Source organism: Stegodyphus dumicola, chromosome 12 (genome assembly GCF_044657685.1).
Source record: "Stegodyphus dumicola isolate Sdum_Otavi_A_Nest chromosome 12, ASM4465768v1".
NCBI lineage: Eukaryota > Metazoa > Arthropoda > Arachnida > Araneae > Eresidae > Stegodyphus > Stegodyphus dumicola.
This window is the reverse complement of record NC_140779.1, coordinates 1,609,075-1,622,851: the sequence shown is the minus strand read 5'-3', so window position 1 is coordinate 1,622,851 and position 13,777 is coordinate 1,609,075. Positions and strand designations below refer to the sequence as shown.

Genomic DNA, 13,777 nt, shown 5'->3' with positions numbered 1-13,777 from the left:
ACCAGACCACTTCTCAACTTCCAGAAGATAGAATCAATGAGACACCACCATTCTACGTGTCTAGTATCAATTTTGCTGGACCGATTTACGTAAAAAACATCGAAGGAAGTCAAAAAGCCTATGTAACATTATTTACATGCGCTATCACTAGAGCCATACATCTGGAACTTGTAACAAATCTCTCTACGGATTCTTTCTTGATGGCTGAAAAAAAAACTGCTGATAAACTGATTCCTTATCCTTCAAACCAATTTTATGTAAGCTTTTTTTCTTGGCATGTCATATTTTCACATCCCCATTTCAGTGCTTGCTTCATTTTAAGCTTTCTTGTGCATGTTCTTTAAGAGTGAATATTTCCTTGTTCCAGAAGAAATTGTGTGGAAGATGTTCCACCATTAGTAAGTCCCAAAGTTTTGTAGCCGCAGTAAATACAATAATAATAAAAACACAAGTGAGTTACCTTTATAATCTGTATTCTTGTTGCCAATTTTAAATGGCATTTTTAAAATTTTAACATTGTACTGACTTTAAGGTAAAACATTGGTGACTTCATATGAATCAATCTATTTGCACGTTTAGGAAGATATTTGGTGATGACTCTGGTCTCGATAACAGAACAAAACCTCTATCCTGCAAAACAACTTCTAACAAACCCAAGAAAATCAACAATGGAAAACCTAATGATGAATGAAGTACATCTAAATTCCACTACATAAAAGTTTGGAAAATTTTTATTGCAATGACTGTAGACCTTAAATGAGCTCAACAAAATCTTTTGATTTCTATACCACACCGAGAAATCATTTTAAAAACAGTGTTTTTGCTGATCACCTTGTAATCACTTATAAGGTAATATTTTATATATGTGGAAAAGTAAACAAGCAACATATTTAGTTTTAGGGATTTGAAAATTCCTAAACAGCATTACCATACAAACTATATTTTGTTAAGATAAAACATATTTTGTAAAATTCATTGTACATTTATAGTAAAAAAGTGTGTGGTTCTTTCTTTTTTTCGTAGTTGACTATTACTGATGTCGTAAATCTCTTTTTTCAATATATTAAATGAGTTGATACCACTACTGGAGAAGGATAATGACGGCTCCATTCTCCCATTAAATGGAGGTCCATCATAGCAGCATATTGATAAAAAAGAATACAGTAGAAATTCAAAGAAAATCTTCATATATGGTTCTCAGATTGTGGCCTCCTTGAAGTCCTAACTCCTTGATTGTTTTATAGGGATATGTGACAAGCAGGCTTTTTTTCACTCTCTAAATTTAAATCAACTGGAGTGATGTATCACAGCTTCTATTTCTGCATTTGACTCAAATGGATAAGATAGTCAGATTTGTCAAAAACTGGATCACCACATAGATAATATGATTAGCAAAGCATTCAGATGAAGGTTTTACAGTCAGGACCAGCATAAGCCATGTTGCTAGGCAGGCAGCCAGCCAGCAATGAAACTATATCATAAAACTGGAATAAGGATTTTGTTTAAATATTCTTATTGTTCAACTTTATGCAACTTGTACTCACGAAAGCACACATGAACTAACATCCAGTCGATGATTTCAAGTCTACTACCAAGCACAACTTTACCTTCCTTGATTGGCTGTTCAAAAAGTATGAATGAAGCTAAGGTACTACTATCCCCAACGAGTACACGTATAGAATATTTTAAAATTGCTTCAATAGATTAACACAATTTGTGCAATTTAATAGAAGTAATACATAATATCTTACACGTATTTATATAAATTATTGAAATGGTACATTTCTTTTGAAATAACCCAGTACTTTACATTCATTTAATTCATTCCATTAGTTTTCAATTCTATATGTTTAGCGCATGTAGATACGATTCCACAATCGTAACTACTTTTATTATAAAATTTTGTAACTAAAACAAATAATAAGATGATCAAAGAACATGCTTATTTTAAATAATGGATATAAATGTGATATGGGGTGCCTACAATCACTGTTTTATATAACAAAGTTTGCATATAAAAACGTTATGATTTTCTGCTCTATTATAATTCTAAAAATTATCACATTAAGGCTTATCAAAACTGTAACAAAGTGATTTGGAAGAATAATAGAATTTATTTCTACCGTTATATAATTACCATATTCAATTAAAAGATCATTTTAAAACCAATTATTGAAAGAATTGTGCCTTAATGGAAGCAAATGTTAAAGAATATAGAAAAATATTTCATAATATTTTTATTATATAAAATAAATGTAGTAATAATATGTACAATATAACAGTTTTTCTTCTTCTTACATTCTAAAGACCCCAAATGTAGTGTCTTCAATGTGTGCATTCAGAGCTGCACTTAAACTGAGTCCAAGGACTTTTCTTGTGTCTACTGGGTCAATAATTCCATCGTCCCATAACCTTAAATAAGAAAATTACATTTACTTTGATATAAAAAAATCATTTAGGTAGCTACAATGGAGAAAATATTTAAGATTTACTTTCAAGCATTTTCAGAATAAGCAGGTAACATATCAATAACAAAACAAATAAATAATTAAATTTAAGTATTTCCTTTTAAAATGGCAAACTAATTTAAAAAGTAGATTTGGTGTATAACTCATTCTTATAGTGATAATTATTTGTTTTCTTAAACTATTAAATTTACATAATAATGTTAAATATTCATACAGACAAGATATCAAATGTTTTTAAAGAATTAAAAAGTATGACAGTACTTGCATAAGTAATAATTTATTACTTGATATTCTTCTCTCTGACATTTATCAATTAATATTTCAGAACAATATATTAAATAGACAAATAAATTACATATGACAAGTTGCCAAATAAAAAATTTCTAAATTTTATAATTGCATGGAGAATTTTTCAATAGCCTCTTTCAAATCAGATGGAAGTAAAACTTTTTTCCTTCACATAAATTCTTTTCATCCACAAAATTGCTTGAAAAATTTATACATGAAATTTAAACCCTTAAATAAAAATTCTTGATTATATGTCTGTTCTTAAGACTGTCTTACATACAGACTTTTAAAACATTTTTGCTGCAGCAAAAATCATTACTACTCCGTTTTCAGGGGGCTTTAAAAAATCACCAAACTATTACTGACGCCAGTGTGATTCTCAGTTGTGGTGAACCTAAGACAATGACGAGTTCGATTTCACAGAATTGACTTGAATTTCTTTTTCACTTCAATTTTTCACAAGAAATAAATATTTATTTAAAGCTTCCCCCCTCCACTTGCCATGAATTTCACAATTAGGAAACTGCCATGCATGGAAAGTCTGGCACTGATTTATTTCAAAAAAAGAGGCATCATCAAAAATAAACAGTTAAGCTTAACCCCTTAACTGGTTTGCCCGTACAGTGTACGGGCTACTGATCATTGGGCACATCTGGTTTGCCTGTATGGTGTATGTGCATCGATATTTCCCCCTTTCTTATTTTGATTTGCCCGTATTTTTAATATATTGAAAGAGAGGCTTTAGTATTAGAAGATTTCAATAGATGGCATAGCTTGTCCATACTATTTAAAATCATTCTAACCAGTTTTTTTCTTTTGTTACCAGAAGTCGAAAATATTTTGCATTCTTGGTTCTTGAAAGTTTTGCTACACGGTTTTTTGGTTGTGAATTCAAAACTCTTTAGTTATGGATGATATAATAGATAATGATACTCTATTGTTAGATGCTTCTGATGATTTGGATACAAATTCAGAACTGTCTTGTAAATTTTTGGATAATTCTTCAGATGACACGTGTAGTGAGATCAGCTCTGATGAAAACTTGACTTCTGCTAGAAATTTTATTGAAAATTGATGTAAAAAACCCGCCTCTTCCGTGTCCCAGGTTCAATTTTACTGGTGTTCCAGCAGTAAATATACAAATTGATGGTACTTCTGATGAACTACAATTTTATGAAGCATTTATTGATTCTTCTTTGATGAATAAAACTGTGGAAGAAACAAACAGATATGTGACACAGTGCATCCAGTCAAGCACTGCAAAAAAATTCTCAAGAAGTAAATTTTGGGAACAAACAACTCAGGAAGAGATGCATATATTTTTTGCTCTGGTTATACTGCAAGGAATTATAAGGAAGCCCGCAGATGATCAGTACTGGAGTAAGAGACATTCCACGTACACGCCTTTTTTTCCCCAAATAATGACTCATCGTCGATTTCACCTTTTGCAATGATACTTACATTTTTTGGATAATTCAGCATTTGATGCACAAAGTCATGAATGCCCAAAATTAGTGAAATTGTGGCCAGTTTTGAAACATTTAAATGAGAAGTTTCGCTCAACTGTGACACCACAACGTGATGTAACTATGGATGAAAGCCTTATGCTTTTCAAAGGAAGATTAGGGTGGAAGCAGTATATTCCCTTAAAAAGAGCAAGATTTGGAATAAAATGCTTTATGCTGTGCGAATCGATTTCTGGTTATGTATGCTCTGTAATAATATACGCAGGCAAAAACACAATTCTGAAACCAGAGTTTTCAAATCTATGTATTTCATCACAAGTTGTTATGACAATGATGCATCCATTACTGCATAAAGGATATTGTCTTACGACGGATAACTATTATTCGTCGCCAGAATTAGCTGATAAATTAATTTCGTGTCGAACGGATACATATGGCACCCTGAATCTAAAGAGAAAAGAAGTCCCAAAGGAAATGCAAAAGAAAAAACTAAAAAAAGGAGAAATCATTGCATTTCAGAGAGGAAAAGTTACTGTTACAAAGTGGATGGACAAAAAGAATGTTTCATTACTGTCTACTATTCATAATACTGCAAAGGTAGAAATACAGGTCCGCTCTGAAACGAAACAGAAACCAAAAATTATTATGGATTACAATAACACAATGGGAGGAGTAGACCGCATGAACCAAAATTTGAAAAATTTTGAAGTTATTAGAAAAAGAGGAAAAAAATATTATAGAAAAATTTTTTTCCACATTTTTTATATTGCCGTATGGAACTCGTATGTCGTATATTGTAAAAAAGGTGGAAAGAAAACTCAGTTACAGTTCAGACTTGATCTTGTTGACAGAATTATCGAGAAATACCATTCTGGGATGACTTCCAAATATGGACGACCTGGTTCTAAGCCTAATCCTTTGAGACTGACCGAGAGACACTTCGTAGAAGTTATTGCTCCAACAGAGAAAAAACTTAGACCTGCCAGACAATGCGTTGTATGCTGTTCCAGGAGGAATGAAAGTGGAAAGAGAATCCGAAAGGAAACACGGTATTTCTGTCCTGATTGTGATGTAGGACTTTGTCTGACACCGTGTTTTAAATTGTATCACACAAAAAAGGCCTACTCAACAATGGTATTGGAAGTATGAATTTTTAAGGTATGATAAGTTTTCTTTTAGATTCACAGTTCGTGAGATCTGTATAATAGGCTTCACTGCATATACTCCGTGATTACAAAAAGCCAACATGTAGGGGCATTTGTGTTACAAAGTTATAAAATAAAAAAATGCTTAAATTCATTATTTATCAAAATTTTTTAAAAAATTCTTTCATTTTCCTTTTATACTAAGTTAGGCCTTTAATTATATGCAATAAAAAATATGCTTTTTTTTTTTTTTTTTTTTTTTTTTTTTTTGAAACATTTCTGGGAAACAATTGACCAGTTAAGGGGTTAAAGATCATGAAATGAAATTGAGTTTTGAACAAAACACCTTAAATTGGTATTGCAGAAAAGAATCTTGCAATGAGTGAAAAGGATTGCAAAGGCAAAATTGGTGTGAAGGTTTAAAAATCCCTTTCCTCACAATTGTGAGGTTCATACATGTATTTCTGGTATTAGGAGATGACATCAACTGAATTTTGCAAATTACAACTTAAAATGAGCCACAATACAACCGTTGATTTGAACAGTTATATGCAGAAAATTTGCACAGCAGCTTTAAGAGCCTGGCCAACAGTTAAATCAGCAGAAGCGATGAAACAGACAAAAGCCTTTTCACTAGGAGAAAGAACAACATTGGGTGGGTTCTTCTACAACAATGGGTTTTTGGTGGATTGTGTAGAGAATCCAATGGATGCATTTTAGTTTCAGTTCCTTATTGATTGGCAAAAACTTTATTGGCTCTCCTTAAGGAAAATGTTATGGAAGGAACAACAATTTAAATGGATTGTTAGAAGGCGTGTACATTGGATGAACTGCGAGATGCCGGCTTCAAACATTTCACTGTGAACCACAAATTTCATTTTGTTGATCCAGAAACTAGATGTCACACCCAGATGATAGAGCATCTGTAGATAGGGTTGTCATGCAACCTGGAAAACCAGAAAAAGTCAGGGAATTCAAAAATTGGCCAAAAAAAATCAGGGAATTCCATACAGCGATCGCCAAAAGAGCGATTTTTACACCAACTTTGGAAGAGATCAATTTCTTGGTGAAATATGTATCACATGAGCGTCATTTGGGAAGCTGACATAGAGCTAAGTTTTACAGTTTTAGAAAGCCAAAGTAAGTTTTTCAGCAAATTTGGTTTCCAATAACCTCTAGAATCTACAGATTTACGTGCAGTACATGTTGAATGAAAGAAAATACCTTTCCATTCTCGTATAAAACAAAACTGGTTTGATCTTAGTTTACGGTACACACGGGATTTTGCGACATTATCATGAGCAGTAAACCAGATATTTATGATGAGCAGTAAATGGGTCAATTTGGTGCTCGTGACAATTTTCAAAAATTGTGCCAAGGTCATACCGTATACTAGGATTTTACAATAAAATCTTTTAAACCCCCCTTTTTTTTCTTTTTAATAACAGGGTTGCCACTCAAACAGGAGAATGAAATTCCCTGACTTTTCCAGGTGTGTTTCAAGAAAATTCCAGTCTATCCGCGTAATGTACGTTGGCTGTACTAAGAGGTAAATTAATTATGGTATTACTTGTATTGTGTAGCAAATTCACTTAATTATTTAATAAATCCCAGAGGACATTTATTCTTAATTATTCTTGGTATACTTTGTTTGATAATTTTGTTTAGTTTTCCACTTAAGAAACTTAATAAAATTTAAGATATATATATTGGATAACAAATGTATGTTTTATTTAATTATTACTCATGATCATCACCAGTTCAACACAAGGCTAATCCGGTCCTTATAAATCACAATGCAATGCTAAATAGTTAGGTTAGATTTTAGGTAAATTTAATTTGCGTGAGGTATGTTCTTAAAAGGCACCTTAACTTGAAAACACAAATATAATTATAATAGTTGTTGTTTTCTCCACTGAAGATTGAAATTAGAATCTTCCCAATCTGGAATAAAATAAGGCTTTTTTTGCAGACATTCTGCAGCTAAACGAAAGAAAGAAATCTATTTTAATAAATTGAGGTATTTTATATTTATTTCGCAGCATACATAAGGAAAAAATATGTGCATTAAATTTGGTATGTCATCATACTCCTATAATTAATTTCAGGATTATGCCAGAGAAAATTTCCTGAAATTTGGAAATATTATTTACTAATAATAAATAAATTTAGAGGGAAGAAGCAACATTAAATTATATGAATAACATAAAAATAATTACTTAAAAATTGAATTAGAATAATCAACGATATTTTAGCGAATATAGTTATATTACATGGCTAGCCTAGATGACTGATTACTATTTTTTTATTTTACTGAAAAATAGCAAGGTATTTATTAAAAAGAAAAAAAAAGGTTTAAAAAGATTTTGTGGTAAAATTCTAGTATACGGTAAGGCTTTGGCACGATTTTGAAAATTGTCGCCAAGACCAAAATGACCCGTTTACTGCGCATCAAGATGTCGCCAAATCCCATTATTATTCTAACCAAAGAAAGTCTATGTAAAGAAGAAAAGGTTCCATACAAGTAAAATGCTATTACGCCGCTAGAATGCGGAGGGAAAATTTGCCAAGGGATTTGGCGACGGAACCTGGCGGCCAGAATTTCCCTCTCCGCGATGTGTACAGGAAATTGAGAAACACGTGTTAAGAAGAAACGCTTTTTGACAAAAAGAAAACTACGAAAATCCGTTTTTAAATTATTGCGAAAAATCCAAGAAGAAACGTTTTATCAAAGGACGTTTCTTCTTGGATTTTTCGCAATAATTTTAAAAACGGATTTTTTTTTTTTTTTTTTTTTTTTCCCTGAAAATAACTAATCCATGAATTAATTTACTTGCGCCAAAAAATATTTTCTTTTCCTTTAGAGTTTAACCACTTGTGCTAAGACTAAACTTCACGGTTGCGGTGCAGTGCGCTACAATATAACAAGCGGTAAAGTGTCTCATTTACGCCGCTCCGCATCTGCGAGTGCAATCCAGAGCTGTAATTCGAGAAATAAACAATCTCGTTGTTAGGCGACATGTGCACCACGTTATTTTCATTTTTGCGATAAATGCTTATCGACGTGTTCACGTCGCTCGCGGTTTGAGACAAAAGCATCTTGACGTGCGTCGCACGTCTTTTTAGCGCAAGTGGTTAAAGAAATTTTAAACGATATTCATTTTATGAACTCTTGATAACGTGACCTTCGAACTTCGACACCGGTTTCGAGCTTTGGCAACAGATATATCAGACATGCACAGCTGTTTTCCCTCTATGATGGAACGGAGCCACAGCCACGTCTGTTGCAGAGAGGTTTTCCTTCTTTACAATACATATTCTTTGATTCTAACCTCCATGGTACCGTATACTAGGATTAAACCCATTTTGTTTTATACGAGAACCGGTACTTTCTTTAGCTCATGCACTGCACATGCGATTCTCGAGAATATTGGAAACCAAAAGTTGCTTTGCCTTTCTAAAAGACAATCAAATTGGAGCTGCGAAAATTGGCTCTATGCCAGCTACCCGAATGACACTCACGTGATACATAATTCGCCAAAAAAGTTACCTCTTCCGACGTCGGCGCAAAAATCGCTTTTTTTGGCTGGATCGTTGTATGAACTTCCCTGACTTTTCCAGATTTTGACAAAAATACTTATATTGCCTGACTTTTCCCTGAATATTTTGGTCAATTTTCGAATTCCCTGACTTTTCCCGGTTCTCCAGGTTTTCCAGGTAGCGTGGCAACCCTGTAATAAACACCTTATTCATCATTTTCAGTAAAATAAAAAAAATAGTAATCAGTCATGTAAGCTGACTATTTAATATAACTATATTAACCAAAATATCATGGATTATTGTAATTCAGTTTTTTAGTCTTTAAGTAATTAACTTTATTTTAATGTTATTCGTATCAATAAAAGTGGCTTCTTCCATCTAAATTTATTTATTATTAGTTAATAATAATTTTAATACACAATTTTCTCTGGCATACTAATGAATCTAATTCTAGCACTATAACCATCACGAAATTTTATGCACATATTTTTTGCTTATGCATCCTGCTAAAAAATACATGAATTTATTTTAAAATATCATTAAATAGATTTTTTTCTATCGTTTCTTTTCGCAAAAGGTCTGCAAAAAATAGACATTTTTTTAAAATCCAGATTGGGCAGATTCTAATCTCAATCATCAGTGGAGAAAGCAATTCCTATTATAGTTATAATAGTAATGCTTTGGAAAATATATATATATAAATATACAAGTTATATGTAATTGGAACATTTTTTGGTTTACAAGTGGTACAATTAATTTGTCTCTCAGCACAGCCAAGCACGCACTACGTGTATAGGTTAGCATTTTCTTAAAACACACCTGGAAAAGTCAGAGAATTTCATTCTCCTGTTTGAGTGGCAACCCTGTGTAGAAAAGCGTAAAATGGTGTAACAAGCAGCATCGAGACACGGCTCAAAAACACTCAAATTGTACTTGTCTGAGTTTATATGGTGATGAATCATAAATTTGATGTTGGAAGGTATTAAAAATTTTATGCCTCCTCAGTAAATTAATAATTCAAGATTAAGATCTAGATTTCAGATATTTGCCTTATTTTGCGTTTAGCGAAAAAAATTTAACCATTGCAAACAGCCCTTAGAAACAAAGTAGTACCCAAACATCTAAGTAATGATAATTACACCTTAAATATATGAATCTTAAAAACTTGCATAAGCTAGTTTTTCAGCAGGAATAACTTATTTGGTAATGTTTTTCATCAATTATATAAGATCGAAAGTTCCAAACGATCATTTGGAATATGAAATATATTTATTTAAACTGTTACAAAAGAACTAATTGTGCATTTTTTTAATTATAAGCTGTTTGTCACTCATACTGAAAGCATTGTTTTAAAAAAAATCTGATGTGGATGCCACGACATTAAATTATACACATTTTTACTGCACTTTATTTAAACTTATTTCCTTGAATTTTATTAGAGATATATTTGCAACAAAAAAGGATGGTGCACAACTACATGTTATAGCAGTCCCATATACAAAATTTCAATGTTCTACGGCTACTCGTACTGAGTTATCTAAGCTACATACGTACATACAGATATCAAGGAAAAAACCTCTTCCTAGTCCATTTTAAAATCCTTTTTGGCAAAAATTTATTCTGTCTGTACATACAAATGTCACACAAAAACATCTTCAAATGGTTTTGAAAGTGGTTGAAATGGATATTTTCATTGAAATATAATCCCCTAAATTTTTTGTGATTACAATACTTCCTTTACTTCGTACAAGGAAGTAAAAAGGTTGAATAAATATAAGTAAAACTTAATTGGGAGTGTAATAGTTTAGTATTCATCATTAACATGAGTTTTAAATTTGATAATATGTTATTACATCACTAAAATAATCTATCTCTATCTTCATTATAATAGCCTCAAAATACTGCTTACCTAGCAGATGAGTAATAAGGATGCCCTTCTTCTTCAAATCTTTCAATGATAGGGTTTTTCAAAGCACGTTCTTCTTCATCAGTCCACTGTAATACATGAAGATTTTATACACAAATTGCAAACTTTTCTGATATATAGTAGTAATCATAGGAAAATGAATGTCTCAAATTTTCATTTTCATATTCCTGAATAACACTTTTAGAAACTGTTAGAATTTTAAAACAGTGGCATAGAGTATTTAATGATGAATAAAATATTTATTCTACTTTTTCTTCCCCAAAAGCATCAAACTGTTTTATATCAGTTTAGACTAGAAACAAAAAACAAAAAAATAAATAAACAAAATAAATCAGATTTTATATTAAGCCCAAAGGGGTATTTTTTCAACGTTTTGTGTGTTACCTTTATTTATTATATATCATATGCTTCGCACTTAATTACAAAATTCAATTCAACAGCAATATCACAATATAATTTTAAAGAACTTTAGAATTTCTGATACACAGTCTCACATGCTGGAGATTTTTTTTCCCCCTATACAGTGTTGCCAATCCCCCCCCTCCATACAGTGTTGCCATTGCTCACTTTGAAATCATTGAGTTTGTTAATCAAAATAATCAAAAATTTGTTAAAGTATTACAAAATATGAAATCGATAATAAAACAAATTCCAAACTAGGGCTTCCAGATACCCATATTCGGTGGAGGATTATGTTATTCAAAATTGGAGGGCTTTGGGTACTGTTGTTTTATCACAATATGCAAGACATACATATATTTATGCAGATTCTTCATTCTTTAAATTCTTTCAATATAAAACAGGGTGATAATATATGGTAGCAATAATTTGAAAAGTGAAATGGACATTTGAAGTTTTCAACACCAAATGCCAAAACAAAATTAATAGCCCTTCTGGGTTAATGCCCTTTGGGCTAAAAAATAAAATAATTATTCTTAGAAAATATTGAAAAACATTTTTAATTTTCAACTTTCTATTCCAAATAGACACATGAATTCATTTTTAAATCAGCTGATATAAGGAATTTTCAGTAATTCATGACTTATCGATGAAAAAAATTTTTGAGAATTTGTAACTTAAAACGCCCATCCAGCCAACAGTTCGCCTGGAATTGAACCCAGGTTAGAACTACCAGTGTTCAGTGATTTTACTGGTGGACTATCTGCTATTCTCCAAGCATGACCTTGTGGTCCTCCTACATTTACAAAAAATTGTAATTAATTGCATATATAGCACTGCAGGTGAAAATCTCGTAATTTAGAAATTACGTATGGGAGTTATCTATCATTTTTTCTCCCACGACTAACAGTTTATGAATTTTTTGCCAGTTACCCTGCTTATAGACTTCTCATAATACTTAGCAACAAAAAGAGAATTTCAATCCAAACATAGAGCTGCTATACACAAATCCACACATTCATCCGTCTCATTAATGAAAGTACTGACATTTATTTAATGTTTAGTTAATAAAATAGATTACCCAACCTTGAATTATTAAAAATGAATATAAATTTTCTTATATTAGCTTAATTATTTAATTCCAAAATACAATTAAATTAATATTAATTGATTGTATTTTAAGCACACTATCAGTAACATATGCTAAAATAATCTCTTTTCAATGGGGCAAGAGTAAAGCAGTCCCCACTTGAAAAAAGTCTGAAAACTCCTGCTTTAAATAGTTGCGAACATGAGCATACTCATATATACACAAATATTAAATGATTGGCCTTTTTGTTTAAAAGTACACAAGCTTACATATGGCCACTAGTAGTCTTAACTGTTCATAAATAATTACAAACTAGACCTAAATATCTACTATTTATGTTATTACAAAATGTTCTGTTTTGCACTTCTTTAGGCATAGTTTTTACATTATGTACTGATTTTATTAGAAAAGTATTATTTCTTAGCTATATGATGAAAAAATTTTGTTAACCAAAAGACATGGTGATATATTTATCATTATCACTGTTATTGTTGAGGGCATTTATTTTCATTAATTTCATTGCAATTAAATTTTTCATTCATTTCATTTCAGTTTAGTTAAATTTATTTTCACTGTTTTCAAGTTATTAAATTTTCATCACTTCCATGCTGTTTACAATGCTGAAGAATTTGAAACATGAAAGTTTGTCTTTTTATTAATTACTCTTTTATAATAATGTTCAGCTTACTTTTCTCTTTCAACAATTCAAGTAACATTTTAATAATTCTCTAATATTTTTTACTGATGATAATGGTAATTGTTATCAAAAGCATGAAACTGTGATTTTCTTTTAAATATGTAATTTTTAAATATAATACAATTGGTAATACAATCAACAGTACCTGCACATTGCTGACACCTGTACAAGAGTTTATGAAATAATTTCCTGGCAATGCAGAACAAAGACATGCAACATCATCACAGATCCATTACCATTCTGTATAGTCAACAGAATTTGTTTTACGTTCATAGCTTTATGTGATTAATGCCAAATTCTATGCACCAACTGACACAAAATGATTGGATTGTTAACTATCAGATCAAGCACTGAGACTGCATTTTGCAAACACCCAGTGACAAATATTGCATGAATGGCTTTTAGGCATACAGTTCTTGACTGATGATGGTATTTCCTGCACTAACATATACTCACATTACACTTTTATCATAAATTATGCATGAAGTTTTCAATATATTAGCTACACTTGAATGTGAATTATCTGTGTTTGGCCATACAGAAATGCATTAAATCACAGCATTTATTTTGAGGTGCATTGTACTCAAAATAAATGCTGTGATAACTGATGCAGTGCATCTATAAAAGTTCGGGAACAATGAATTGTTCTCTTCTGATTTTGTAGGGAAGTTTCATAATCATATCTCATGTATGCAGTGTGCCAATTTACTTTCCACTTTATTGCTCATACATAGCTGCCTACCTCAAAATCTTAAAA

At 31.3% G+C, this 13,777-nt stretch overlaps 1 protein-coding gene across 2 annotated transcripts in view; it reads right to left on the bottom strand.

Moving 5' to 3' along the window:
- Positions 1-2,222: 2,222 nt before the first annotated feature.
- The window catches only part of Mccc2 (methylcrotonyl-CoA carboxylase subunit 2), a 100,037-nt gene continuing 88,482 nt past the window's right edge, over positions 2,223-13,777 (bottom strand). For both annotated transcript variants that reach the window (XM_035358029.2, XM_085827444.1), the window contains 2 exons: positions 10,817-10,902; positions 2,223-2,412 (listed from right to left, as the gene is read on the bottom strand). In XM_035358029.2, coding sequence (XP_035213920.2) covers positions 2,295-2,412; positions 10,817-10,902 — 204 coding nt within the window. In that variant the 3' untranslated portion in view covers positions 2,223-2,294. The remainder of the gene's footprint in view (positions 2,413-10,816; positions 10,903-13,777) is intronic.